Source organism: Physeter macrocephalus, chromosome 2 (assembly GCF_002837175.3).
Source record: "Physeter macrocephalus isolate SW-GA chromosome 2, ASM283717v5, whole genome shotgun sequence".
Taxonomy (NCBI): domain Eukaryota; kingdom Metazoa; phylum Chordata; class Mammalia; order Artiodactyla; family Physeteridae; genus Physeter; species Physeter macrocephalus.
The window spans coordinates 11,588,423-11,614,965 of NC_041215.1; the positions used below are offsets into that span (position 1 = coordinate 11,588,423).

Here is a 26,543-nt window from a genome sequence, read left to right on the forward strand (position 1 = left end):
CTCATTGTAGTTTTGATTTGCATTTCTCTAATGATTAATGATGTTGAGCATCCTTTCATGTGTTTGTTGGCAATCTGTATATCTTCTTTGGAGAAATGTCTATTTAGTTCTTCTGCCCATGTTTGGATTGGGCTGTTTGTTTTTTTGATATCGAGCTGCATGAGCTGCTTGTAAATTTTGGAGATTAATCCTTTGTCAGTTGCTTCATTTGCAAATATTTTCTCCCATGCTGAAGGTTGTGTTTTCGTCTTGCTTATGGTTTCCTCTGCTCTGCAAAAACTTCTAAGTTTCATTAGGTCCCGTTTGTTTATTTTTGTTTTTATTTCCATTTCTCTAGGAGGTGGGTCGAAAAGGATGTTGTTGTGATTTATGTTATGGAGTGTTCTGCCTATGTTTTCCTCTAAGAGTTTTATAGTGTCTGTCCTTACATTTAGGTCTTTAATCCATTTTGAGTTTATTTTTATGTATGGTGTTAGGGAGTGTTCTAATTTCATTCTTTTACATGTAGCTGTCCAGTTTTCCCAGCACCACTTATTGAAGAGGCTGTCTTTTCTCCACTGTGTATTCTTGCCTCCTTTATCAAAGATAAGGTCACCCTATGTGTGTGGGTTTATCTCTGTGCTTTCTATCCTGTTCCATTGATCTATATTTCTGTTTTCGTGTCAGTACCATACTGTCTTGATTACTGTAGCTTTGTAGTATAGTCTGAAGTCCAGAAGCCTGATTCCTCCAACTCCGGTTTTCTTTCTCAAGATTGCTTTGGCTATTCAGGGTCTTTTATGTTTGTGTACAAATTGTGAATTTTTTTTGTTCTACGTCTGTGAAAAGTGCCATTGGTAGTTTGATAGGGATTGCATTGAATCTGTAGATTGCTTTGGGTAGTATAGTCATTTTCTCAATGTTGATTCTTCCAGTCCAGGAACATGGTCTATCTCTCCATCTGTTTGTATTATCTTTAATTTCTTTCATCAGTATCATGTCATCTGCAAATAGTGACAGCTTTACTTCTTCTTTTCTGATTTGGATTCCTTTTATTTCTTTTTCTTCTCTGATTGCTGTGGCCAAAACTTCCAAAACTATGTTGAATAATAGTGGTGAGTGTGGGTAACCTTGTCTTGTCCCTGATCTTAGAGGAAGTGGTTTCAGTTTTTCACCACTGAGAATGTTGTTGGCTGTGGGTTTGTCATATATGGCCTTTAATGTCATCTGCAAACAGTGACAGCTTTACTTCTTCTTTTCCTATTTGGATTCCTTTTATTTCTTTTTCAGATTTTTCATCATTAGTGTATAAGAATGCCAGAGATTTCTGTGCATTTTGTATCCTGCTACTTTACCAAATTCATTGATTAGCTCTAGTAGTTTTCTGGTAGCATCCTTAGGATTCTCTATGTATAGTATCATGTCATCTGCAAACAGTGACAGCTTTACTTCTTCTTTTCTGATTTGGATTCCTTTTATTTCTTTTTCTTCTCTGATTGCTGTGGCCAAAACTTCCAAAACTATGTTGAATAATAGTGGTGAGTGTGGGTAACCTTGTCTTGTCCCTGATCTTAGAGGAAGTGGTTTCAGTTTTTCACCACTGAGAATGTTGTTGGCTGTGGGTTTGTCATATATGGCCTTTATTATGTTGAGGTAAGTTCCCTCTATGCCTACTTTATGGAGGGTTTTTATTATAAATGGGTGTTGAATTTTATCGAAAGCTTTTTCTGCCAGCCGATAGTCTTTTAAATAAATGGAACCATAATAAATAATCTCACCGCAGAAATCTAAGCCCACTCACTCTACTGTTAAATTGTACTGAGTATTCTGGAATACAATTATTCCATGTTCATACAGATTCTTCTGTAGTATTGAAAAATGGAATACACTCTCTAATTCATTTTATGTGTAGAACATATCATTGATACCAAAATCAGACAAGGTAAATATGAAGAAGTAACACAGTTTAATCTACTGATGATATCAAGGCTAATATCTTCAACAAAATAGTAGCAAACTGAATTCAACAGGTTATCAAGAGGAAAATACACTCTGAGAACAGTCCTATTGCAGGAGTGCAAGGTTTATCAAACAGAAGGAACAGTAGAAAATGTATAGAAAGATTGACATCAAGAAAATAAAAGAAAAATGATACTATTTCCCCAATAAATGGAGATTAAAAATACTCAATGAAATATAACATCATATATCCAGGAGAAATACTTGATAAAATTTAGCATCAATTCCTGTCATAAAATTCTTACCAAAGTATAAATAAAAGGTTCTTCTGTCATTTAATAATTGGTTATTAATAATTGAGAAAACTGGCTAACATCACACATAAAGTGAAACCTTGAAAGCATTACCTTTGAAGTAGGGAACAAGACAAGGAAACCAATTTTCACCACTGTAATGCTACATTTATAGCACAGTAAGGAGGGAAATTGGAACACACAGATGATGTGATTATCAGTTTAGAAAAATCTAGAAACATTAATTACTACACTTAGTAAGAGAGTTGTGAAACATTACCGCATACAAAAATAATATACAGAAAACAGTTCTATATCTATATACCAGAAACAAGAAACTGGAAAATGAAATTTTCAAAAAGTTACAATAACATTAGATGGGTCATTTTACCAGTTCCAAGTCTAAGAAAGGATCTTGAGACACTTTGTGGGAGAAATGATTAGACATTGTAGAGAGGCAGGCAAAAAGATACAAATAAATGGATATGAATCTATGGAAGACCTAGAAGTGTTCAATTTCCATTAAACCCCAAATAATAGGTCTTTTGGGTGTGAGAATATTGACAAGTTGATTACAGAAGCCAGTCAAAGAACAGAATGAGGACATTTGCTCTAACCTAAATCAAGACTTTTATTTTAAGTTACAGCAGTTTGGACAAGTGGGTCTCAGTGCAGGGATAGATAAATAGCCCAAGGGAATGGAATGGTGAGTTCACGCTGAGGTGGAGAGAAAGGAGGGTCTTTTCATAAATGGTACTAAGACCATTAACTATATGGAAAAGTAAAATAACACTGGAATCTACCTCTTAGCACACAAAGAACCAACTCCAGGCAGGTTAGAGACCTCTGTGTGAAAGGTAAAACAAGCTTTTATCAGATAATAGAGGTTATTTAATGACCTCAGAATAATGAAGGATTTTTAAACAGAGCATAAATGCAGAAACCACAAAGGACAAATTGATAACAAATTGATATATTTGCCTGTAACAGACTTAATTAAATAACTTAATTTCACCAGAAACATCATAAAGGAATGAAAAGGTAGGGCACAAAAATGGGGAGGATAGATAAACACACATAAGCATCAACACTCTATAGCATTTATTTATATAAAGAGCTCCTAAATGAATATGGAAAAGACAGATAATGCTAATTTTGAAAATTGTGGAAAACTTGAACAGTGACACCACAGAAGAGTAAACCACAGAATGACCAAAAAAATTCATAAAGATTCTTCACTTTGTGAATCATCAGGACCATGCAATAGACAGCCACAGATGGTGTAACTTCACTCCCACCAGGTTGCCAACAGTTGACAATACTGAGAGTAGGCAGGAGGGTGGAGCCTCAGGAACTCTCATTCACTGCAGATGAGAACATGCCTTGCACAATTGTATGGGAAAGACTCTGGCCTCATCTAGGAAGGCTGAAGAATGCATGACTCTACTGTTCCTCTTCTAGAGGATTTGTGCAGGGGAGAAGTCTTTCCCAGATTCTCACTGGAACAGCCTACATAGATCAGGAGAATGTAGAAATAAATTGTGTCACTTGTTGCTGAGAAGGTGGTGGAGCTTCTCTAGGTCACACAGCTGGTGCAAAGCCTGGAGAAGTTTCCTGTCTTCCTGCCTTCCTGTTTAGTCGTTCTTTCCACAGTGCTGCATCTTGACTTAGATGGTATCTTTGACCCTATGCATCCCTCCCTTCCCCCAGAGCCCATGGTGGTGTTTGCCAAGGAGCAGCCAGCACGCAGTGAAGTGCAGGCCATGGCGGGGGCCAGTGCCGCACTGAGTTGCGAGGTGGCCCAGGCCCAGACAGAGGTGACGTGGTACAAGGATGGGAAGAAGCTGAGTGCAAGCTCGAAAGTGCGTGTGGAGGCCAAGGGCTGCACCCGGCAGCTGGTGGTGCAGCAGGCAGGGAAAGTGGATGCTGGAGAGTACAGCTGTGAAGCCAGGGGCCAGAGGGTCTCCTTCCACCTGGATGTCACAGGTCAGTTATTTGGGAGGGATGCTAAATTAGCCCTTTTTGGAGATGATGTGACTGGCTTATAGCCGGGACAGACCCAGTGGTCTTTCTATCACTTTTAATCTCTTTACATCTCCCATCTTCCCACCTCCCACTTTCATGCTTGTGCCTGATCCCAGGGACACTGGATGGGAAGGGTGTGTATGGAAGGAAGAGGGGCCCCTCTTGTGCACCATGAGTGGTGTTTCCATATTGTAATGTTCCAGGTGATCTTTGGTGTCCAGGACCCTGGCTCCATCTTGCCCTTGGGGTCTCAAGTAGACCAGATGTCTCTCACCTCAGGATATGTGAATGTACTTTTGGATGTTCTAGCAGCATCCAGATTCCCTCACCCAGTACCATATGAGGATTCGCCCTAATCAGAGACGTTTGTATTTCTTTGAACCTGATAAGGGGAAGTTTCAGGCACATAATCATACTTGGCATTACCTCAAGTCTGAATTTTGGATCAGCAAAGTTTTAGTTGTTTTGGGACACTCTTCCTTCCTTGCACATGGTTGTAGAAATTACGTATGTACCCAGATGTTGCGAAATATAGGTTCCTGTTCTGTTGCAATGTCTGTGCAAAGTAAACCAAGAGAAGAGGGTTGGTAGATATATGCCTTTGATATGCACCTCTGAGATATGGCACATTCATCTGAAAGCAAATTTTGGTTTCCTTTTGTCTTTCAATTAGTATATTCTGTGTCAGTATTTCCTCTGGAGTTTGATGTATAAATTTAGAAATGGAGAGTAGTAAGGAGCTTTTCTTACACCAGCATGCTTTGTTAAAGATGAGGTATGGTAGTAGCAGCCACTGACTGGTAAAGCGGTATTGATTTCATATCATTTCCTAATGACTCTTGTGTGTGTCTGTACCTTCTGGGCTGGTTCACAGAGATGTCTGCGAACTAACTTTAGTTTCCTTTTGTTAAGAGAGGTTAACCTCAAATAGAGATGGGCTGTGGTCCTGCATTGACTCCTAAGTGCCACCACATAACAGTTTGATATCATATTAGTATATAATGATTCATAGGTGTATATAGATACCAAGAAGCCCACTATGAATCATTTGACATTATTATAATAAAACACGATATTATTTCACACAAGTAAATTTGAAAAGTTTTGAAACAGTGGCCAATTCTTAGAAAACGATACCAAAACTTACACAAGAGGAAATTAACAACTTGAACAGTCTAATAACCTTTTAACTAAATGGAAACATAATAAAAGAATCTTCTCATAGAACAAGATTAAGCTCAGTGGCTCTACTGGCAATTTATATAAAATATTCTGGAAAGAAATTATTCCATATTCATTGAGATTCTTTAAGAGAATGGAAAAGGGATATACATATATATGTATATATGGAGATATACATATATATGGATATATATGGATATGTGTGTATATATATTTATATATATATATATATATATGCTCTTTAACTCATTTTATGTAGCTAGCATATAGCATCGACACCAAAATCTGACAAAGTATAAAGAATTGAAATTAGAGGTCAATCTTTTATGGATATCAATATCAACATCCTATACAAAATATTGGCAAAGTGAGTGGAGCAATACACGAAGAGCACAATACACTCAGATCTTAATCCAAGAATGCAAGGGTGGTTCAACATCAGAACATCAGAAAAATCAATACAATCTATAACATTAAGAAGCTAAAAGAGAAAAAGCATGTTTTTTACCTAAAAGAATGCCGAATAAAAGTGCTTGATAAATTTTTTACATCATATTCAGAATAAGAGTTTTATGAAATGTAGTAGCATATATTCATATTAATAAACTTCTTAATAAACTAGTAATAAAAGGTTAGCGTCTTAATTTGATACAGGGTGCTAAAGAAAACAATAGCAAACATCACACTTATAGGGAAACCTTGAAAGCTTTTCTTTTTAACCGGAGCATTTCAAGTGACTCCACTATCACAACTTGTGTCCAACATTGTACAGCCTATAAGGAGGAATATAAAGCAATAAAATTTAGATAAAGCAAAGTGGACTTCACAGATGATAAGATTATTAATGCAGAAGGTAGAAAAGGAAGAATTTTTAGAGTTGGTAAGAAAGTTAAGGAAGATTGCCACATACAAAATACACAGAAAACACTTCTATGTTGATGTACTAGCAACAAAGAGTCAGAAAAGGATATTTTAAGACAATTATAATAGCATCAAAAGTATCATGCTTCTAATTCCATGTCTAATAAAATATGTTTAAGGCTTCTGAGGAGGATATTATTAAATACTTCAGGGAGACAGTGCTAAATGAATGGTGGGATATGCATGGAAGGCACAGAGATGTCCATTCCTAATCAAAACCCAAAGAAAAGTTCTTTTGTGGGTGTGTCAAAATTGACTAGTTGATTCTAAGAGTCAAGTGGAACCGAAGCACTCAGTGAGAGCATTTCATCTGCAAGATACCAAACTTATTATAAAGCCACAGTAGTGAAGATAACTGGGTTTCAATGCAGGGATAAAGATACAGAACAAAGGAACAGAATAGTGAGCTCTGAAACAGCCCCGCACATAACCAGACTCCCCCATCGCTTTGTTTTTTAACTCTGTAGTGCTAGTGTGTGGTATAGAGAAAGGATGGTCTTTTCATAAACTGTGCTAATACCATGTAACTGTATACATATATCTCTATTTTTATATCTATTCCTCTATAATAAAAATGGACGTCTCCCTCACAGAACACACAAACACCAACTCCAGGTGGGTTAGAGACGCCAATGTGAAAGATAAAGCAAGCTCTTAGCAGCTAATATAGATTATTTAATGACCTGAGGGTAATAAAAGATTTCTTAAATAGGATATAAATGCATTAATCACAAGGGACAAACTGACATACTTGCCTGTCTTAAAACTAAGAACTTTATATCAACAGAAGACACATAAAAGACGAAAAAACAAGTGACAAAGATGGAGAAGTTACTTACACACCTATAATTCTCAAAGTTCTAACATAAATATATAAAGAGCTCCTGAAAATGAATAAGGAAAAGACAGACAATGCTACTGCTAACTGGGCAAAAGCCTTGCAATGACACTACAGAAGGGCAAACACCAAAGGCCAAAAAGATCAGAAATGGTGCTCCACTTTGTAAATCATCAGGACCATGCAAAAGAGAGCTCAGGAAGTACAACTACCAGGTTGCCAACAGTTGCCAACAGCATGGAGCCTCAGAAACTCTCCTGTGCTGTGGGTGGGAACGTTCTCTGCTCAGTCATGTGGGAAAGACTCTGCATCCTCTAGGAAGGTTGAGGTGTGCATGCCTCCTGATCCCACAGTTCCTTTCCAGGCACAATATGTGCATGGTAGAAATCTTTCACAAAGTCCCCACTTGGAACAACATGCACAGATCGGTGGTAGAATGTATAGATAAATTGTGGGTACTTGTTGCACAACTAGCACAGAGCCTGGAGAAGTTTCCAGTTCCCCTTCCCATCTGTCCAGGCCTTCTTTCCCTAGTGCTGCCTTCCTGACTGAGACGGTGTTTTCCCCTCTGTGCGTCCCTCCTTGTCCCCAGAGCCCAAGGTGGTGTTTGCCAAGGAGCAGCCGGCACGCAGTGAAGTGCAGGCCGTGGAGGGGGCCAGTGCCACGCTGAGCTGCGAGGTGGCCCAGGCCCAGACGGAGGCGACGTGGTACAAGAACGGGAAGAAGCTGAGTTCGAGCTCAAAAGTGCATGCGGAGGCCAAAGGCTGCACCCGGAGGCTGGTGGTGCAGCAGGCGGGCAAGGCAGATGCCGGGGAGTACAGCTGTGAGGCCGGGGGCCAGAGGGTCTCCTTCCACCTGGATGTCACAGGTGGGTGCCAGGGTTGGGTGTAGAGGCTGAGCACCTGACAAATTGGGGGAAATTAGCACATCTCCAGCAGGGTGGGGGACATGTGTGTGATGAGCCTGTGCTGGGTTCTCCTCTGATGCAGTCAGCCCCAGGGCTCTGTCCACTGGGAAGGTCCTTGAGTTGCGGGATGCTGGCCACAGCCCCTGGTCCAGGATACTCTTGGCATCTGCTTCCCCAGGTTCCTGCAACTCTCCATCACATCCCCACCTCTCCCAGCATGAAACCCGCCACAGGCTTTCTCAGTCATCTGCAGGCTGCTAAGGCCTATAGTCTGCTGAAATGGCCATTCTTTGTCTGTCGTTGGCAAGGGGCCCTATTCCCATATTAAGTCTTCCTGGGCAGCTGTGGAGCCCAGTCCTGCTCTGAGGAGCTTCTGGCCTTGGATGCCCCCGCCCCCATGGGGTCTGGAGTCCCTGTCTCTGGCCTTGGGGCCCTGACCGTGCAGCTGCACTGAAGTCAGCCCATTGTATCGGCCTCTGCTCATCCTGTCCTGGGCCTGAGCCAAGCTGGTTGGCTGCCTGCCCCCGTCCCTCCTGCCCCTCCTGGCTGCTGATGACATCACTGGGTTTCAGTGTCCTGAGGTGGCTGACACTGTCCCTGTCCCCAGCTGCGGCCCTTGCCCCCAATCCAGCAGCCAGTGTGGTCCTTCCAGCTGCTCGCCTGGGTCAGCCCTCACAGGGACGCTCTTGGGTCCCCTCCCAGGGCCTTCCCCTTCCCCCTTCTCTGCCTTGGCTTTGCCCCAATGCTTGGCTGCTGGAGGCTCTCAGGCTGTTTCATCCCTCTCAGTCTTTGCCTGGTCTCTCCACTCCGTCTGGGGGTTCTTCTATTGAGACCGTCCTCCTCTGCCTCCCTTCCTGGCCCTGCTCCCCACTGCTCTTCTGGAATTTTGGCCCAGCCCCCAGGCTGTGTCAGGGTCACTGTGTGCCCTCCTTTCCCTGCATTAGCTGCTCATGGGGCCCATCTTCCCTTGGGGATGGGGGCAGGGATCTTAGACTCTCAGCTCTTGGTGGGACAGAGCTTGTGGCCCCAGGGGGTCCCCCCTGGCTGCCCTGCACTGCCCCTGTGAGCCTGGATGGTGCCTGGCAGGCAGAGTGTGGCCCTGTTGCATTCACTGTCTGGCTTGCTCAGCAGAGAGGCAGCAGTGGAGAGCTGGACAGCCCGGGCAGTTTCATTTCAAGTCTTCTCCCACCATGTGGCCTGGAGGGGGGACGGGACCCAGGCCAGGGATGCGAGGGTCTTCCCTCTAATGCTTGTTGGTCACCCCCTGCCCCCACCCCCCAGAGCCGGAACTTGAGCCCCCGACCCTGGAGAGACCCAGACGCAGGGAACCTCTGGTGGTCAGGGAACACGAGGACATCGTCCTGACAGCCACGCTGGCCACACCCTCTGTGGCCGCGGTGACGTGGCTCAAGGACGGTGTGGAGATTCGCAGCAGCAAGCGGCACGAGACGGCCAGCCTGGGGTCCACCCACACCCTGACTGTGCGTGGCGCGCAGATCCTGGACAGTGCCGTCTACTGCTGCCGCCTGGGCGCAGACGAGCAGGACTTCCCGGTGCAGGTGGAAGGTGAGTGGGGCCCCGGGGAGGTCCTCTGGGAACCCCTTGTTTGCAGCGTCCTGGAGTGGAGACTGGGTGAGGCTCAGGGCGCACGACCGGGCAGCTCAGAGCTGGTCCTATGGCCCGAGCCCCACCAGGCTGACGTCCCCTCCCCTCCCCGCCCCCAGAGGTGGCTGCCAAGTTCTGCCGTCCCCTGGAGCCCGTGAGCGGGGAGCTGGGTGGCACAGTGAAGCTGGTCTGCGAGCTGAGCCCGGCGCAGGCCCAGGTGGTGTGGCGCCGCGGGAGCACGCGACTCCGGGCCGGCAAACGCTTCCAGATGGCGGCTGCGGGGCTTCAGCGCTCACTCACTGTGTCGGGCCTGCGGGCAGACGACGCGGGGGAGTACGTGTGTGAGAGCCGCGATGACCACACCAGCGCCATGCTCACCGTGAGCGGTATGCGGATGCCGGGCGCAGGGGCTGGGCCGCCCAGGTGGGTGGGTGGCTTGGCGGAGCATCCCGGGGCTGCTTCCCGAAGAGGTGTCCTTCCATGGCGTCTGCTAGGTGGGGGCCCCTGCCCCTCCTGCCCGCCTCTCAGGTGGAGCTCTTGTCCACAGTCCCCCGCGTGGTCAAGTTCGCGTCTGGGCTGAGCGCGGTGGTCGCGGAGGAGGGCTGCGAGGCCACCTTCCAGTGCATGGTGACTCCCAGCGACGCGGCGGTGACGTGGTTCCGGGATGGCGTCAAGCTACAGTCCAGCGAGAAGTTTCTCATATCGCAGAAGGGTGCCAGCCACAGCCTGACTATCTTGGGCCTGGCCCTGGAGGATGCCGGCCAGATCACCGCGGAGGCTGAGGGCATCAAGACCGTGGCTGCCCTTCGGGTCCGAGGTGCGTGTGTGGGGCAGCAGGAAGGGCGCACCGGCTCCTCGCAACAGGCGTCTCCTAATGGGCTGGCCCCAAGGGGGCATCCTGCTGCTGGCCTGTATCCAGCTCATCTGGCTGACTTCAGAGGACACAGGGTTTGTCAGCTGCAGAGAGAAGAGTAGGGTCGGACCCAGGGGCCAGGCATCTGCTCTAAAGGGGAGATGGTAAACCCCTGTAGTGCACACCTGGTCGGGGAGTGGGTGGAGGCTCAGACACTCCAGGGAGTCTTCCTAGAGGAGACGATCCTTGCTGAGCCCAAAGGATGGCAAGGTGTGAGAGACTGGAGTCGGCAGCCAGTGCAAGCAGATGCAGATGATGGGGGTGCGCTTTGCTCGCTGAAGCCAGATTGCATGGGGGAGGGCCAGAACGTTACCTGGGGGTAAGTGGGAGCCAAGCCATCTCAGGTTCTTGAGTAAGGGAGTAATGCGGGCAGATGCATTTCTGGGGAGATCATGGCACAGCCCGAGACTGGGAGATTCACTCCAGCGTTTCTCTTCCTTAATGTGACGCATACAGGGCCTAGTTAAAGCAGAGACTGTGGTGCAGCCGGTCTGGGAGCTCAGAGTCTGCCTGTCTCAGTGGCTCCCTGTGTCCCAATGCTCCTGGTCACCGGCCACACTTAGGAGTTCCAGGCTCTGGTGGGGGATGGCAGGAGTTGTTCAGAGCAGGGGAGCAGGAGGTGGGAGGGGGACTGGGAAAGGAGAAGTCCCCCCGAAGTGTGGTTTCCTTCCATAAAATTGTGCCTGTGCATGTGTGCAGCTGGGGCCTGAGTATGGCCAAGGCCTTGCCCAGCTTGGAGTCGGAATGTGGTGGAGGGCAGCTCTGCTGGCTGGGGGTTGGGGCAGGGACCCTCTGCCTTGCTTTCCTGAGAGTGGCAGTGGCTGTAATGACCTCCCTCTCCTGTGACTCCAGAGGCCCCAGTGTTGTTCAGAAAAAAGCTGGAGCCACAGACTGTGGAGGAGCGGAGCTCGGTGACCATGGAGGTGGAGCTGACGCGGCCATGGCCGGAGGTCAAGTGGACACGCAACGCCGCGGCCCTGGTGACAGGCGAGAACGTGGAGATCCACGCCGAGGGCTCAAGTCACCGCTTGGTTCTCCGCAGTGTGGGTTTCGCTGACCGTGGTTTCTATGGCTGCGAGACAGCGGATGATAAGACGCAGGCCAGGCTGACTGTGGAAAGTGAGCAGCTTAGGGGGCTTGGACTAGGGGTTGGGCATCGAGGAGTTGGGGAGGGTAGGGAATCTCCCCCTGGGGGCAGGGCCCTGGAAAAGGGGGAAAAGGGAAAGAGAGAGGAAGGGGCGGACCTCCACTTGCAGGGGCCAGGGAGGTGGGGAAGGGAGTAAAGGAGGGGGCAGGCATCCACCTGGAGGGGCAGGCCTCCCCTTCCAGAGCACCTTGAGGCTCCCTGGGGAAGTGATGGGGGCTGGACCGAGGGCCAGGGTCTTGCTGCAGTGGCTCATCCTTCCCCTTGTTTGTCCCATAGTGCGCCAGGTCCGGCTTGTGCGGGGCCTGCAGACAGTGGAGGCGCAGGAGCAGGGCACAGCCGCAATGGAAGTAGAGCTGTCCCATGCTGACGTGGAGGGCAGCTGGACTCGAGATGGGCTTCGGCTCCAGCCGGGACCCACGTGCCAGCTGGTGGTGCACGGCCCCACCCATACCCTGACGCTGTCCCGGCTGCAGAGACAGGACAGTGGCCTGGTTTCCTTCAGGGCGGAGGGCGTGCACACATCTGCGCGGCTGGTGGTCACTGGTAGGTGGACACAGGTGGGGCGGGACTCACTCCGGAGCACCTGCCCCTGTCCCCAAGGTGGCCCAGGGAGGCAGCTATGGGCAGGGATATGGAATCCTGGAGGAGGGGGGCTCATTCCTTTAACCAGCTGAGTGATTCCACCCAGCTCAGGCCCTGTCCCCGCCCAGAGGCCCTGCTTCTCACCACTCCCCTCCTGTCTTCCCAGAGCTGCCCGTGAAGTTCAGCCGCCCTCTGCAGGACGTGGTGGCCACGGAAAAGGACAAGGTGGTCCTGGACTGTGAGCTGTCACGCCCCAATGTGGATGTGCACTGGTTGAAGGTGCCTGGGAACTTGCACTCCTCTGCCCCCTCTTACCTCTCACCATGGCTGGGCGGGAATGGGACCACTCTGCTGGGCAGTTCCAGCACTTGACCTGACCTCATTCCTCCACAGGACGGTGTGGAGCTGCGGGTGAGCAAGACAGTGGGTATGGTGGCCCAGGGGGCCTGCAGGAGTCTCATCATTTACCGATGTGAGCTTGGGGACCAGGGCGTGTATGTGTGTGACGCCCACGATGCTCAGAGCTCGGCCTCCCTGAAGGTGCAAGGTGAGGGCTGGGCGGGTGGGTGCAGGAACCTCCTGGCCCCCCACTGCGTCACCCAGCAAGTGCTTGGCCCTCTGGCTCTGTTCTTGCCCCACCCATCCTGTACTACCTCAGCAAGCCGGGGTGGGGGGCAGCAGTCAGATAGCTCTGCTTGTCAGGATGTAGCAGGGCCTGCTTCTTGCCCCAGGCCGAAATGTCCAGATCGTGAGGCCTCTGGAGGATGTGGAAGTGATGGAGAGGGAGGGTGCCACCTTCTCCTGCGAGGTCTCCCACGATGAGGTGCCTGCCCAGTGGTTCCGGGAGGGCAGCAAGCTTCGGGCCAGTGACAATGTGCGGATCCGCCAGGAAGGTGAGAGGAGGAGGACGGGGTGGTGGGGGGGGGGCTTCAGCAGGGCGTCTCCTCCTTCCCGCCCCCAGGCCACCCCTCCCTTTAGTGCTGAGTGGCCTTTGTTCCCAGGAAGGACATACACTCTCATCTATCGGAGGGTCCTGGTGGAAGATGCAGGGGAAATCAAATTTGTAGCACAATGTGCAGAATCACGAGCCCAGCTCCGAGTAAAAGGTAATGGCGGCTCAGGGCAGGGCACGGGCTGCACAGCGTGTGTGTGTGAACAAGCACGTGTACTGAGTCTTACCGAGGGCTGAAAGGCCAGCTGCCCCTGTCCTGGGGTCCCTCCTGGAATGAGGACAGCAGTGATCCAGGGGGAGGGAAAGGGGGTATTCCCTCCTTGGCAGGAAGAAAGTGGTCTAGGGGAGGCAGCCTTGGGGTCTCCTTCTTTGTTTTAAACGGGGGTGCCAATGAATTCTCCTTCCTGGGACTGCAGCAAGTGCTGGAGAGAAAAGGTGTGAGGCCCTGGCAGGAAGTAAGCACGCAAGCCTTTACCTGGTGGCCTTGATGACAGTCAAAGTGGCTGCGGGGCATGAGGGAGAAAGGGTCTAGAAACAGGTAGGGGGCAGGGGTGTGGGGCGTTTGGCTGCATAAGGTGAGGGCAGGGTGCAAGGGATTCGGGGGTGTGCAGGATGAAGGTGAGGCTGTGTGGCGAGAGGACGGGCGGGGTGGGGGAGTGGGGCAGGCCTGCGCATGATGAGGCCCACTGGATGATAGCGAGCGGGGGTGTGAGCCCAATGTCCTTGTGGTCAGACGTGAGCAGCAAGTCCCAGACTAGCTCGAGGGCAACACTCAGCCTAGCTATCTGCTGGCTCTGGTGGGTGGGCCGGCATAGGCTGTTTAGCCTGAGCATGATGTCCCAGTCCGGCTGCTTGGAAGATGCACGGCCACAGCACCCAGCCCTGGGTGTTCGGGATCACCGTGCACCTGCCCTGACCCTGCTGGGTGTACCCACAGAGCTGCCGGTATCCATCCTACGCCCGCTGCGGGACAAGATCGCGATAGAGAAGCACCGCGGTGTGCTCGAGTGCCAGATGTCGAGGGCCAGTGCCCAGGTGCGGTGGTTCAAGGGCAGCGTGGAACTACAGCCTGGGTCCAAGTATGAGATGGTCAGTGACGGCCTCTACCGCCAGCTAGTCATCAACGCCGTCCAGCCTGAGGACGAGGACACTTATACCTGTGATGCTGGCGATGTTAAGACCAGTGCCCAGTTCTTTGTGGAAGGTTCGGGCAGGGCTGGGTGGGCAGCTGTTCCTTTTTTCTGCCAGGGGAGGTGTTACAGCCTGTGGCACTTAGAGGTGGCCAGGTCTGAGAAGGACCTGACTGGGCGCGCTGGGTCACCCCAGGGAGGAAGTGAGCATGCCTGAGAGGGTTTGTTCCCAGGAAGTAACACCAACCCTGCAGGAGGGGTGGCTGGTGATCCTCCATCGGGACCGCCCCAGTGACTGGCCGCTCGCCCACAGAGCAATCCATCACTATCGTGCGGGGCCTGCAGGATGTGACGGTGATGCAGCCTGCCCCTGCCTGGTTCGAGTGTGAGACCTCCATCCCCTCGGTGCGGCCGCCTAAGTGGCTCCTGGGGAAGACAGTGCTGCAGGCAGGGGCTGACGTGGGAATGGAACAGGAGGGCACAGTGCACCGGCTGACGCTGCGACGTACCTGCTCCACCATGACAGGGCCGGTGCACTTCACCATTGGCAAATCACGCTCCACCGCCTGCCTGGTCGTCTCAGGTGAAAGTGCGCTGCCTGGCGGGTTGGCTGCAGATGGAGAGGGGGCAGGGCAGGGGCAAGTGTTATGGCCTTGCGGTCTGGCCCACTTTACGCAGTGCTTCCCTCTTTCCCTCCACCACAGACATTCCCATGGTGCTCACGCGGCCACTAGAGCCCAAGGTGGGGCGCGAGCTGCAGTCGGTAGTCCTGTCCTGTGACTTCAAGCCACCCCCCAAGACCGTGCAGTGGTACAAGGAGGAGACACCCCTGGTGCCATCTGACAAGTTCAGGATGAGGCTGGAGGGCCACATGGCAGAGCTGTGCATCCTGCGGCTCACACCCGCGGATGCTGGTGTCTACCGGTGCCAGGCCGGCAGTGCCCAGAGCAGCGCTGAGGTTACCGTGGAAGGTACAGAGTGAGGGGGCACAGGGCCACCAGAGGGTCTCTAGGGGAGGCGGTGATGGCGGTCACGCTGAGCTGCCTGGTGTGCTCCTGGCAGTGCGGGAGGTGACGGTGACGCAGCCACTGCAGGACTTGGAGGTCACGGAGGAGGGCTGTGCCTGCTTCTCCTGCGAGCTGTCCCACGAGGACGAGGAGCTGGAGTGGTCGCTCAATGGGACGCCGCTGTATAACGACAGCTTCCACAAGATTACCCATGAGGGCCGCCGCCACACGCTGGTGCTGAAGCAGGTCCAACGGGCTGACACGGGCACTGTATGCGCCTCCTCGCCCAAGGTTATGGCCTCGGCCCGCCTGGCGGTCAAAGGTGAGGTGTCCTTGTGGGGTCTCTGGGGACCCCTGGGACGTGCACCCGGCACCCCGAGGGCCAGAGGTGGCAGCTCGTCCCCTCAGTCGCCCACACCTTCCCTGCAGGGAAGCCGGTGGTGTTCCTGAAGGCGTTGGACGACGTGTCCGTGGAGGAGTGGGGCACGCTGGCCTTGCGGTGCGAGGTCTCTGACCACCAGGCTCGTGTGGTGTGGCGAAAGGACGGCATGGAGTTGGGCCCCAGTGACAAGTATGAATTCCTGTACACAGCGGGCACTCGGGGACTCGTGGTGCACCACCTGAGCAGGGACGATGCTGGCCTGTACACCTGCGACGTGGGCACTGATGAGACCCGTGCCCGTGTCAGCGTGCACGGTGCGTGCTGCAGCCGGCTCCAGATGGTGGGGCCAGGGCCCTGGGGGCGTGGCTCTGGGCATGGGGGTGCCTCCGCCTGGGGGACCCACCCACTCTCCGAGACCAGGGGCCGCTCTGCTGAGCCTGGAGAGGTCAGGGCAGGCTCCTGAAGGAGTGGGCTTGACAGGGTCTTAGGAGGCCCAGGTGCAGGCAGGTGGGCCAGGGATGATGGCGCTTGGGAGACTAGACTGGCCCTGCTTGATAGAGCCCCAAGGTGTGAAGGATTCTACAGAGGCTGGAAACATTCACTCTGCACCAGGGGCTGTGTACGGGCAGGCACAGGGGCCACAGAGGGGCCGTCAGGAGAGCCTCCTGGAGTGGGCGAGTGGGAGAGTCTGAGATGTCAGGCAAAGGGTGCCCCAGTAGGGCTCCCAGGCCATGGCACAGCCTGGTGAAGGTGGCTGTGGGCAGGCCACATGCTTTTCACATGCTCCTCCCAATCTGGGCCTGCTCCCCCAACTATAGGGTGGGTGCCTGACGTCCTGTGTGCAACACTGTCCTGGCCCCGCCCCCGTAGCCCTGCTCTCTCTTGTGTGCACGGTGGGCCTGCTGCCCTGTGATCCCGTGGCTGGTCCCTGATGGTCTGGTCAGTGTTTGATGAGACAGGAAAGGGACAGGAAAGGGAGGGCGGTATGGTGAGTTTGTCCTAGAGCTGGATTGCCTCTTCATTTGGGGTGCCTGTTCTTCTTCTGGAGCATATAAGCTGGTGACAACTGTGTGTGGTGCTTATTCTCTTCACATTGTTCCATAGCAAATGTGAAGGCGGCCGCCCTGGTCATAACGCATAGCTATCAGCCATCCAAACACCAAGGTGTGGACAGCTGGAGGCCAAGAGGACGTTTGCTGAGAGGGGCAGCAGGCCCTCTGGGAGTGGGGTAGGGGAGGGTGGGTATGCAGGCTCTCTGGCTGGTCTTGCCCCTCCTGGGGTGCGGCCCGGGGCTGCTACAGGCTTGACGGTGCCCGTCTCGAGGGGCAGGCTTCCGTGGGCCTGGCTGACATGATGGCTGTCTCCTCTGGCCCACAGACCTGCACGTGGGCATCACCAAGAGGCTGAAGACAGTGGAGGTGATGGAGGGCGAGAGCTGCAGCTTTGAGTGCGTCCTGTCCCATGAGAACACTGGCGATGTTGCTGTATGGATGGTTGGTGGGAAAATGGTGGGCAGCTCTGGCCGCTTCTGGGCCACGCGCCAGGGCCGCAAGTATACGCTGGCTGTCCGAGATGCTCTGCCAAGTGACGCTGGGGAGGTGGTCTTCTCTGTGCGGGGCCTCACCTCCAAGGCCTCGCTCATCATCAGAGGTGGGTGATGGCGGCAGTGGGAACTGACTGGCCGGGGCAGGTCGGGGGTCTGTCTCCAGAGGCTGGTTTGGGAGCTGCTGAGCCTGGGCCCTCCCCAGGCAGCCTGGAGCAGGGGCCTTGGGCTTGGAAGCTGGAAGGGGGTGCATCTGGGGACTGTCTCCCCAGCCCCTGGTTGGCACCTGGAGGCATCTGTCAGAGTACCGGGGGGTTCTGGTCATCCAGGGGGCTTACTTTCTAGGATGAGGTTCTGGAGCCTTTGGGCAGAAGCAGGGTTTGTGATCTTCAGTCCGTGATTCGACTGCTGTGGTAGCTCCCAGGGTGCATGACTCGTGAAGCCAAGTGAAATTGCCATTGGCATTTCTGAGTTCCTACTTCCAGCATGAGTACTTGGTGCCAGTGGGTGAAGCTCAGCCCATAGTCAGCGCTGGCCCATGGCCATGCTCTGAGTCACAGGACTCTGAACAGTGCTGAGAACATAAGATTCTGTGGTCTAATATTTCTCCCTCCCGGGGTCCTTCCCTGGTATTCCAGGGCTCTGAGGCCCCTGGGTCTGAGGTTCCAGAGTTGGAAGTTTTGGTGCTGTGGTCTCAACCTTCAGAGCCTGAAGGTTGCTGAATGCCTGCCTTGCCCTCACCCCAGGCATGGCTAGGGCTGTGGCTGTGGGTAGAGCTGTGGCCATGCCTCTTGGGCCACCATCTCTGTTCTTTTCAGAGAGGCCAGTTGACATTATGAAGCCACTGGAAGACCAGCGGGCCATGCTGGGTGAGGATGTGGTGCTGAGGTGTGAGCTGTCACGGGAGGGGACCCCAGTGTGCTGGCTGAAAGACGGGAAAGCCATTCGCAAGAGTCAGAAGTATGAGCTTCTCATCGAAGGCACTCGAGCCATGCTGGTCATCCATGCAGCCTCACTCAAAGATTCTGGCGAGTACACGTGTGAGACGGAGTCTTCCAAAAGCACAGCCAGCCTCCGAGTGGAAGGTAACCCCCATGAGAGATCCTGGGACAGCCCCTGTGGCTTCCCTTCCCAGGCAGGAACGGAGGGGCGCCCAGCAGGGAAGGGGCTCGCTCAGGTCCCTGAGGTTCTGTGGGTGGGCCAGGAGAACCACCTGTGATGGGAGTGATTTCCTGTCCTGAGGGCCTACATGGGGTCTGCACAGGCCTCTCCCTCCCATCCATTCTCCCCCAGAAAAGCCAAACCGGTTCACGGAGGAGCTGGCTGACCTGCAGATGGAGGAGAAGGGCACAGCTGTGTTCGCCTGCAAGACGGAGCGCCCCGCGGCCTCAGTGACCTGGCGCAAGGGCTTCACAGAGCTGCAAGCCTCGGAGAAGCATGCTCCCAGCCAGGAGGGCCTGACCTTGAGGCTCACCATCAGCGCCCTGGAGAAGGCGGACAGTGACACTTACACCTGTGACATCGGCCAGGCCCAGTCCCAGGCTCGGCTCCTGGTGAAAGGTTAGGCCCAGTCCCCGTGCTGTTGCTCTCATTTGCACGCTATATTTCAAGGCCCATGGTGTGCTCAGGTGTAAGCTTTGTTTAAAGTAGACTTGGAGATGGGCAGAGATCAGAGCTCTGCCTGGCCCTAGACAAACCCAGCCTTGGTTTTCCCATCTCCAAGGGGAGTTGTCCTGGGTCGTCTTGTCTCTGGCCCTCCCAGCTGGGCCTTGTGTAAATGAGTCGGCAGCCCTCATTTATTTGTGCATTCATTTGCTGGATGAATGTTTCTGGAACCCTTCCAGCATGTGCCCCTGCATGAGCTCTGCATGTACTTACATGCAGATGTACCGCCTCTGCTCCTGTGGAAGGAGACTCGCTCGGGGAAGTTTTCAGGTTTGCGCAGCAGTTTTCACCTGGCAGGCAGGGTGAGGGTTATCATTCTCCCACTTCACAGATAGGGAGACTGGGCGTTTACTCGGGGTTGTTGGCTGGTTCAGGGTTGTAGGACAACTAGGCATCAGGGCAGGGTTGAGACCAGCCCTCCAGATGCCAGGGCTGGTGTCCAGGGTGAAGTCAGCTGGAGGTCCTTCCTGGGGGGTCTCTCCATAGAAAAAAACCCAAAAGAATAGCAAAGAAGCCTCACTCTTGATTTTTTTCTCTTTTTCAGTGAAATACAGTGAATCCACTGAGCTCAGTGAAAACATTTTGTTAGTGCAGTAGAAGTACCACCATCTAATAAAGTATTGGGGTGGCCAAAAAGTTCGTTCAGGTTTTTCCGTAAGATGCTACGAAAAACCCGAACAAACTTTTGGGCCAACCCAGTAGATGTTCATACTTTAAAAAAGTCAGAGTGTTCCATAATAACAACATATGGTCTTTAAAAAAATTTAAAACACAGACTTGTACCAGTCTAATAGTGTCAGCCAGAGCCTTTTCTTTGTGTATCAGTTCACGAATCAGAATTCCTTATCTCTTTTTGTGTACATCGCCCTCCTGATGTGCCATCTATGCTTTCTGGTGTGCAATAGCTTCAAGACACCTGTGAATGCAGAAGGAATCTGGAGGCCAATCTATCTCTATATTTATGACTTCTTCCTAAGCTTTCACCATACCTAAGACAACAGCAAAAAAATTTTTTCTAGCGATTCACGTTGTCAGTCCTCCAGTGCATTCGATTTAAATGTCATCATAGCCATGCGTCTTTTTTCACACTCGTTTCTTCTGTTAATACAAAATTTAATTGCGTTAAGTGATTTCTGTGACAGGCATAACTGGCCTAGACAGGTTAGGGAGCACAGCTTGACGGAGGGGCCTTGCTGTGTGTCACCTTGTGTGCTCTGCAGAAGGACCCCAGAGGTGGATTGGGGCTCACTGGTGGATCGAAAACAAATACTTTTAGACAGTTCAGCTCGGACCCACTTACTGTTTTATGTTTTGTCATTCGGAGCCCTTTAGAGTCATTTCCTCGATCCCTGTTGTGAGCCCACCCCAGGTCTTGGGGAGCACCCTGTTTCCCTTGGCAGCTGGCCAGAGGGTCCCTGACATGCCCATTTGTGTCCCTGCAGGCCAGAAAGTGCTCATCACGGAGGACCTGGAGGACTTGGAGGTGCAGGAGGGCTCCTCGGCCACCTTCTGCTGCCGTATCTCCCCTGCCGACTACAAGCCCGTCCACTGGTTCTTGGACAAAACCCCCCTGTCTGCCAACGAACTCAATGAGATCGAGGTCCAGCCAGGTGGCTACCACGTGCTTACCCTGCGGCAGCTGGCCCTCAAGGACTCAGGCACCATCTATTTTGAGGCAGGCGACCAGCGGACCTCAGCTGCCTTGCAGGTCACAGGTGGGCTGCATGTCCAGTGCCCAGTGCCGTGGTGGGGGCCAGTCTGTGTGACTAAGCATGCAACCTCAAGACAGTGGCTTGGCCACACGCTGGGTGAGGCCCTGGGGCTTGCAGAGAAGGCACCATGGACTTCCCATGGGCTGGGGCCTTGGATCCCAGGGAGCGGGGCTTGGGAGGCTGAGTGGCGCTATTTCAAGATGCATTGTTGCACATGGTATGCAGAGGTGAACTCAAGGTCAGTGTAGAGGCTGGGCCCACCTCTCTGGTGTGTGGAGCCACACAGAGCCTGTCCTGCTCCCCCAGCGGCCCTGTCTGCAGCCCAGACTGAGGGGGGCAGGTGGGCACTGACCAGGAGTGTTGCCTGGTCTGCAGTGAGACCTGGGGCTTTTCCTGCAGGAGCCCCCAAGTGTCTTATGCATCCCTCTCTGTCTTCAGAGAAGCCAGGTGTTTTCTCCCGGGAGCTCACAGATGCCACAGTCGTGGAGGGGGAAGACCTGACCCTGGTCTGTGAGACTGCTGCTTTAGACAACCCTGTGTGCTGGACCAAGGACGGGAAGGCCCTGCGGCCGTCGGCTCGGTGCCGTCTGAGCTATGAGGGCCGCCGAGCCCAACTGGTCATCACTGACACCACCCTTCAGGACGGTGGACTCTACAAGTGTGAGGCTGGAGGTGCCTGGAGCAGCTCCACTGTCAGGGTCCATGGTGAGCCCCTGGAGAGGGGTGCTGGGCAGCCTCCAGCCGCACTCTGGACACCCCTGTTTCTTGTCTTGCTAAGGTCAAGGGGGACTCCAGGACTCTATCTGACCGTCTCTGTCTCTGCCCTCTATGTGTGTGTGGAGGGGTGGGGGTGGGGGGTGCTGTTCTGAGGCTCCTTCTGTCCACCTGTATCTTTCCAGCAGTTCAACCATCTTGCTCTGCTCCCTGCTGCCCATCTCTGGGTCTCTGATGCTCCTGATAGCATCCCTCACCCTCTCTCGGTCTTCTGACCAGCAATCTCTTTTTGACTTCATTCCTGACTTTGTTTTGTGTTCTGATGTCACCGTGTCTCCCTGCTCCTGGCTTGACTCATCTCCATCTGTCTCAGTCAGCTCGGGTCCGGGTAACAAATACCACAGACTGAGTAGCATAAAAAAACATGTCTCCCGGTTTATTGTCTCCCAGTTCTGGAGACTAGAAGTCTGAGGTCAAGGTGTTGGCAGGCCTGGCCTCTCCTGAGGCCTTTCTCCTTGGCGTGTAGATAGCTGTCTTCTCCCTGTGTCTTTACAGACATCCCTCTGTGTGTGTCTGTGTCCTAATCTCCTGTTCTTGTAAGGACACCAATACTGTGGGATTAAGACCCACCCTAGTGACGTAATTTTACCTCAGTCTTCTCTTTAAAGACCCCCATCTCCAAATACGTCCCCATTCTGAGTCCTGAGGGTTAGGGCTCCAATAGATGAATTTGGGGGACACAATATAGCCCATAACACTCCACCCTTCTCTGTTTCCTGCTGTTTGGCTCACCCTCCTGGAGAGGCAGAGGTCTTGAGGTCACTGTCACTAGCCCCAGTGTAGACAGTGAGGTGGGCCTGCCTGCACCCTGCATCTGCTGCTCTCAGCCATGCTTGACCACAGGGGACACCCCTGTAGGAGGCAGCGGGGTGAGGGCTGAGCTGAGCTCATCCCTGTCCACAGCTCAGCCCGTGCGGTTCCGAGAGGGGCTGAAGGACGTGGAAGTGCTGGAGGGTGGTGCTGCCACACTGCACTGCATGCTGTCATCGGTGGCCATGCCCGTGGAGTGGCGTCGTGGAGATGAGGTTGTGCAGCCTGGAGGCAAGTACAGCCTGCGGCAGGAGGGTACCATGCTGGAACTGCTCATCCGGGACCTGCGGCCTCAGGACAGCGGGCAGTACTCCTGCTGCTTCAGGGACCAGATGACATCGGCCAGGCTCACCGTACAGGGTAAGTATACTGAGCCACCCTGCCCGTGTGACCCTATGCGGTTCCATACAGCCCCTTTCATCCTCTGTGGGGGGATGAAGATGATGTCTGTGTCCATCGGACCTTGTTGCAGCCCTACCTGCTGAGTTCATAGGAAGACTGAGAAGCAAGGAGGCCACGGAAGGGACCACAGCCACGCTGCGCTGTGAGCTGAGCAAGGCGGCCCCTGTGGAGTGGAGGAAGGGGCCTGAGACCCTCAGAGCTGGAGACAGAGTGAGCCTGAGGCAGGACGGAGCCGTGTGTGAGCTGGAGATCCGTGGCCTGACCGTGGAGGATGCTGGGGAGTACTCGTGTGTGTGCGGGCAGGAGAGGACATCAGCCACGCTCACCGTCAGGGGTAAAGACCACATGTGACCACGTGGACTGGCATTTGGTGGCTGCCCATCACCTCTCTGCTCTCAGTTTCCTTTTCTACCCTGCTCTCTCACTATCCTTTTCCTTCCATAATTCTTTTGTTGTCCCTGTCATGGTCCCTGTCTGCTGTGTGGCACATGTACAGGTTGGACCTTTAAATGGCACAGTCCACAGTGTGTACTGGGCACACCCAGCAGGTGGTCCATGTCCAGTTAGGTTTTGTATCTTCTATGAACTATCCACGTCCTGTTTCTTCTGCGTGTTCAGAGAGGGTGATAGTGTTTGTGTGTTTCTGACCATCTCCAGGCCTACCTGCCAAGTTCACAAAGGGTCTGAGGAAGGAAGAGGCCACGGAAGGGACCACAGCTGTGCTGCGCTGTGAGCTGAGCAAGGCAGCCCCTGTGGAGTGGAGGAAGGGGCCCGAGACCCTCAGAGCTGGAGACAGAGTGAGCCTGAGGCAGGATGGAGCCGTGTGTGAGCTGGAGATCCGTGGCCTGGTTGTAGCAGATGCCGGGGAGTACTCATGCGTGTGCGGGCGGGAGAGAACAGCGGCCAGGCTGACTGTCAGGGGTAAAGACTGTGTGTGGCCACGTGGAGCAGTGGCTTCGTGTCTGAGGGCTTGATCATGTCCTTGAGCTCTGCCCTGTCTGTGTACAGTCTTTCGCTTCTGTGTGCATCTCCTGCATTCCTGCAGCACGAGTCTCCCAGCACCTGCTTCTGTGAGGCCCATCTCAGATAAAGAGCAGAGAATATGGTCCTCCCTGCTCTCAGGGGCTCATGCCTGAGGGAGAGAAGGAGGGCATCCACACAGTACAAGAGTGGAAGTATGGTCCTCTTGAGGGGGCATGCCAAGAGAGAAGCTAGGAAGTCGATCAAAGGGTGGGATGTCGAACAGGGTGTCAGGAGGTGGAAGCTGGGACATGCATGCTGGGCCGTGGGAGAGCCATGATGGGAGGTCCTAGGCTCTGTTTTCCAGCGCCGTGGTTAGGAGAGGTGAGGCTGGGTGTAGAGATAAGGTGGAGGTGAGGTGGGTGTGGAGGGTGAAGTGGAGGTGAGGTGGGTGTGGACAGTGCTTGACTGTGGAAGGAGAGGGAGGAGGGGCACGAAGAGCTGCCCTGAGGAGCAGAGCCAGAGTCAGGAAGGGCAGGTGGGCACCCATGCTGGCGCTGGGGTCCCTGTCTGGCATCTGTGGCAGGTAAGCTGACTCTAGACAACTGCCACAGAAGGGGGTCCATCAGGCGTGGCGTGGCGACCTGTGGCTGGGACACGGGATGAGAGGTCACAGTTTGAGGGTGGGGCACAGTCAACTAGAGCAGGAGGGCTGGCCCATGGGTTTAGGGGCCAATAGGGCCACTTCCTTTGTTGGGTGGATGACGGCCAGCTGGGTGGATATCCTTGAAGCAGTGTAGTGGGAGTCCCCTTGCATCAGAGCAGCCCACTGTGGGCATTTTGCCTGGTGTCCCCTCGGGTCCCCGTTCCAACGGGTGCTTGTGTGGCCAGCATGGTGTCTGTGGCCCATTCCATGTCTGCAAGCTCCAGTGTCCATCAGTGTATGTGTCTGTCTGACCTTCCTCAGCCCTGACCAGCCAATTCACAAAAGTTTTGAAGCATGAGCAGGCCATGGGAGGGGCCATGTCCACATTCATGCTGTGCTGTGAGCTGAGCAGGGCAACCCCATGCAGTGGTGGAAGGGGCCTGAGACCCTCAGAGATGAGGACTCAGGACGGGGCTTGGCTGTGGTGTGGCTCATGGCCTGGCGATAGGTCAGCTCCCTGTGCCGGGGGTCCAGGTCCTCAGGGGCCTGCCCTAGTGAGGGCCTGGTCACTTCCTGCAGGGGTAGCAGATGGGACAGAGGATGAGCCCACCCACCATGTCCTGAGAGGGTCCTGTGAGCAACATTGATGAAGGGGCACGGGGGCATCTCAGCGCAGAAGGAAGGATAGCTCTGCAGGTGCACAGGGGCCTCACATCCTGGGCCCTGTTGGGCCACGCTCACAAGACAAGGTGGACAGTGAAGAGGATTCTGGAGGCTGGGCAGGGCCGTCGTGTGCACAGATACTCAGACCTTTGGGGAGAGGCCAGGCCACCATGCCACCTTGAACGTCATGAATGGAGTGCAGCGTCTCCAGCGCAGAGACACTGGGCACTCACACTGTTCAGACCCACCAGGAGACCACAGGGGACGTGGGCCTGGAGGCCTATCTCATAGTCAAGAGCAACTTGCACTGCACGAGGCACCACCAGTGGCCGAGGAGCGGAGGACCCAAGCTGACCAGCTGCAAGCAGCCCAAGAGAGCTGCTTTTAAGAGTATGCAGGTCCCAAGGACACCTACTCCAGGACGACAGGCCAGGAGGAGGGTGACTTCGGCTTCCCTTCTAGCTGTGGTGTTCCTAGCTCTGTCAGTCCTGTTCAGGCCCAGTCATGCCGGGGCTCTGGCCCCAGCAGCAGCAGGAGGTGACAAGGGGGGAATGCTGGTGCAAACTCGTGGGAAAGTTTAGGTAGCTCTCTTTGTGTCTCCGTCCCCAGCTATATCCCTCAAGATCATAAAATTGCTAAGAAATGAGGCCTGGAGGGGGCCACAGCCATGGTGTGGTGTAAGCTGGGCAGCCTGGCATGTAGAGTGGGGGAAGGGGTCTGGGCCCTTGAATCTGGCATCAGATACACTCTGAGGCAGGATGGGCCATGGAAGATGCTGAGAGGACATCCCTTTTGATTACTGTCCCTTTCCATCCATCCTGTGGGCACTGTGGCCATATCTATGTGTCTGTCCATGTCATGAGGTCCTCACTGAGGATTCCATTTCCTTGCTGGTTTGTATCTAGATGGGCTCAGCCTAGTCTGTCCTCTGCCCCCACGCACTGCCACCTACCCATGTGTCTGTGGGTCCAAGCTTTTATTCCTTATTTGCTCCAAAGTGTGAGTGTTTTATTGTCAAGTGTCCACATCCTGATCCCCCCAAATTCTCCAGAGAGTCTGATGTTTTCTGTGTCCTTCTGACCCTGCCCAGCCCTGCCCACCAAGTTCACAAAGGGTCTGAGGAAGGAGGAGGCCACAGAAGGGACCACGGCCACACTGCGCTGCGAGCTGAGCAAGACGGCCCCCGTGGAGTGGAGGAAGGGGTCCGAGACACTCAGAGCTGGAGACAGAGTGAGCCTGAAGCAGGACGGGGCCGTGTGTGAGCTGGAGATCCGTGGCCTGGCTGTGGCGGACACTGGGGAGTACTTCTGCGTGTGTGGGCAGGAGAGGACCTCAGCCACGCTCACTGTCAGAGGTAAAGACCACGTGAGGCCAAATGGACTTGTTTCCATGTCACCACCTCCCCTGTTGGATACTGTGGCTTTCTGTATCTTTTCAACTGGATTCCCCCAGCTGTCTCATGGCTCCTGTTTCCTTGTACAGTAGATGTCATGTCCAGTGCTTTGTGTTCTCTGTTCCCTCTGGGGCATTTGCCTCCACCACCATC

General features: G+C 53.3%; 1 protein-coding gene across 1 annotated transcript in view; it reads left to right on the plus strand.

The window, feature by feature from the left end:
• OBSCN (obscurin, cytoskeletal calmodulin and titin-interacting RhoGEF) overlaps positions 1 to 26,543 on the plus strand; it is a 163,860-nt gene that overhangs the window by 43,617 nt on the left and 93,700 nt on the right. Inside the window, exons 14-38 of the mRNA XM_055080325.1 lie at positions 3,942 to 4,217; positions 7,790 to 8,065; positions 9,386 to 9,670; positions 9,829 to 10,095; positions 10,257 to 10,526; positions 11,475 to 11,741; positions 12,046 to 12,312; positions 12,518 to 12,630; positions 12,745 to 12,898; positions 13,083 to 13,244; positions 13,353 to 13,457; positions 14,241 to 14,507; positions 14,747 to 15,016; positions 15,138 to 15,404; positions 15,496 to 15,762; positions 15,870 to 16,136; positions 17,200 to 17,472; positions 18,184 to 18,450; positions 18,659 to 18,925; positions 20,473 to 20,745; positions 21,181 to 21,447; positions 22,420 to 22,686; positions 22,799 to 23,062; positions 23,386 to 23,649; positions 26,088 to 26,351. Coding sequence (XP_054936300.1) covers positions 3,942 to 4,217; positions 7,790 to 8,065; positions 9,386 to 9,670; positions 9,829 to 10,095; positions 10,257 to 10,526; positions 11,475 to 11,741; positions 12,046 to 12,312; positions 12,518 to 12,630; positions 12,745 to 12,898; positions 13,083 to 13,244; positions 13,353 to 13,457; positions 14,241 to 14,507; positions 14,747 to 15,016; positions 15,138 to 15,404; positions 15,496 to 15,762; positions 15,870 to 16,136; positions 17,200 to 17,472; positions 18,184 to 18,450; positions 18,659 to 18,925; positions 20,473 to 20,745; positions 21,181 to 21,447; positions 22,420 to 22,686; positions 22,799 to 23,062; positions 23,386 to 23,649; positions 26,088 to 26,351 — 6,186 coding nt within the window. The remainder of the gene's footprint in view (positions 1 to 3,941; positions 4,218 to 7,789; positions 8,066 to 9,385; positions 9,671 to 9,828; positions 10,096 to 10,256; positions 10,527 to 11,474; positions 11,742 to 12,045; positions 12,313 to 12,517; positions 12,631 to 12,744; positions 12,899 to 13,082; positions 13,245 to 13,352; positions 13,458 to 14,240; positions 14,508 to 14,746; positions 15,017 to 15,137; positions 15,405 to 15,495; positions 15,763 to 15,869; positions 16,137 to 17,199; positions 17,473 to 18,183; positions 18,451 to 18,658; positions 18,926 to 20,472; positions 20,746 to 21,180; positions 21,448 to 22,419; positions 22,687 to 22,798; positions 23,063 to 23,385; positions 23,650 to 26,087; positions 26,352 to 26,543) is intronic.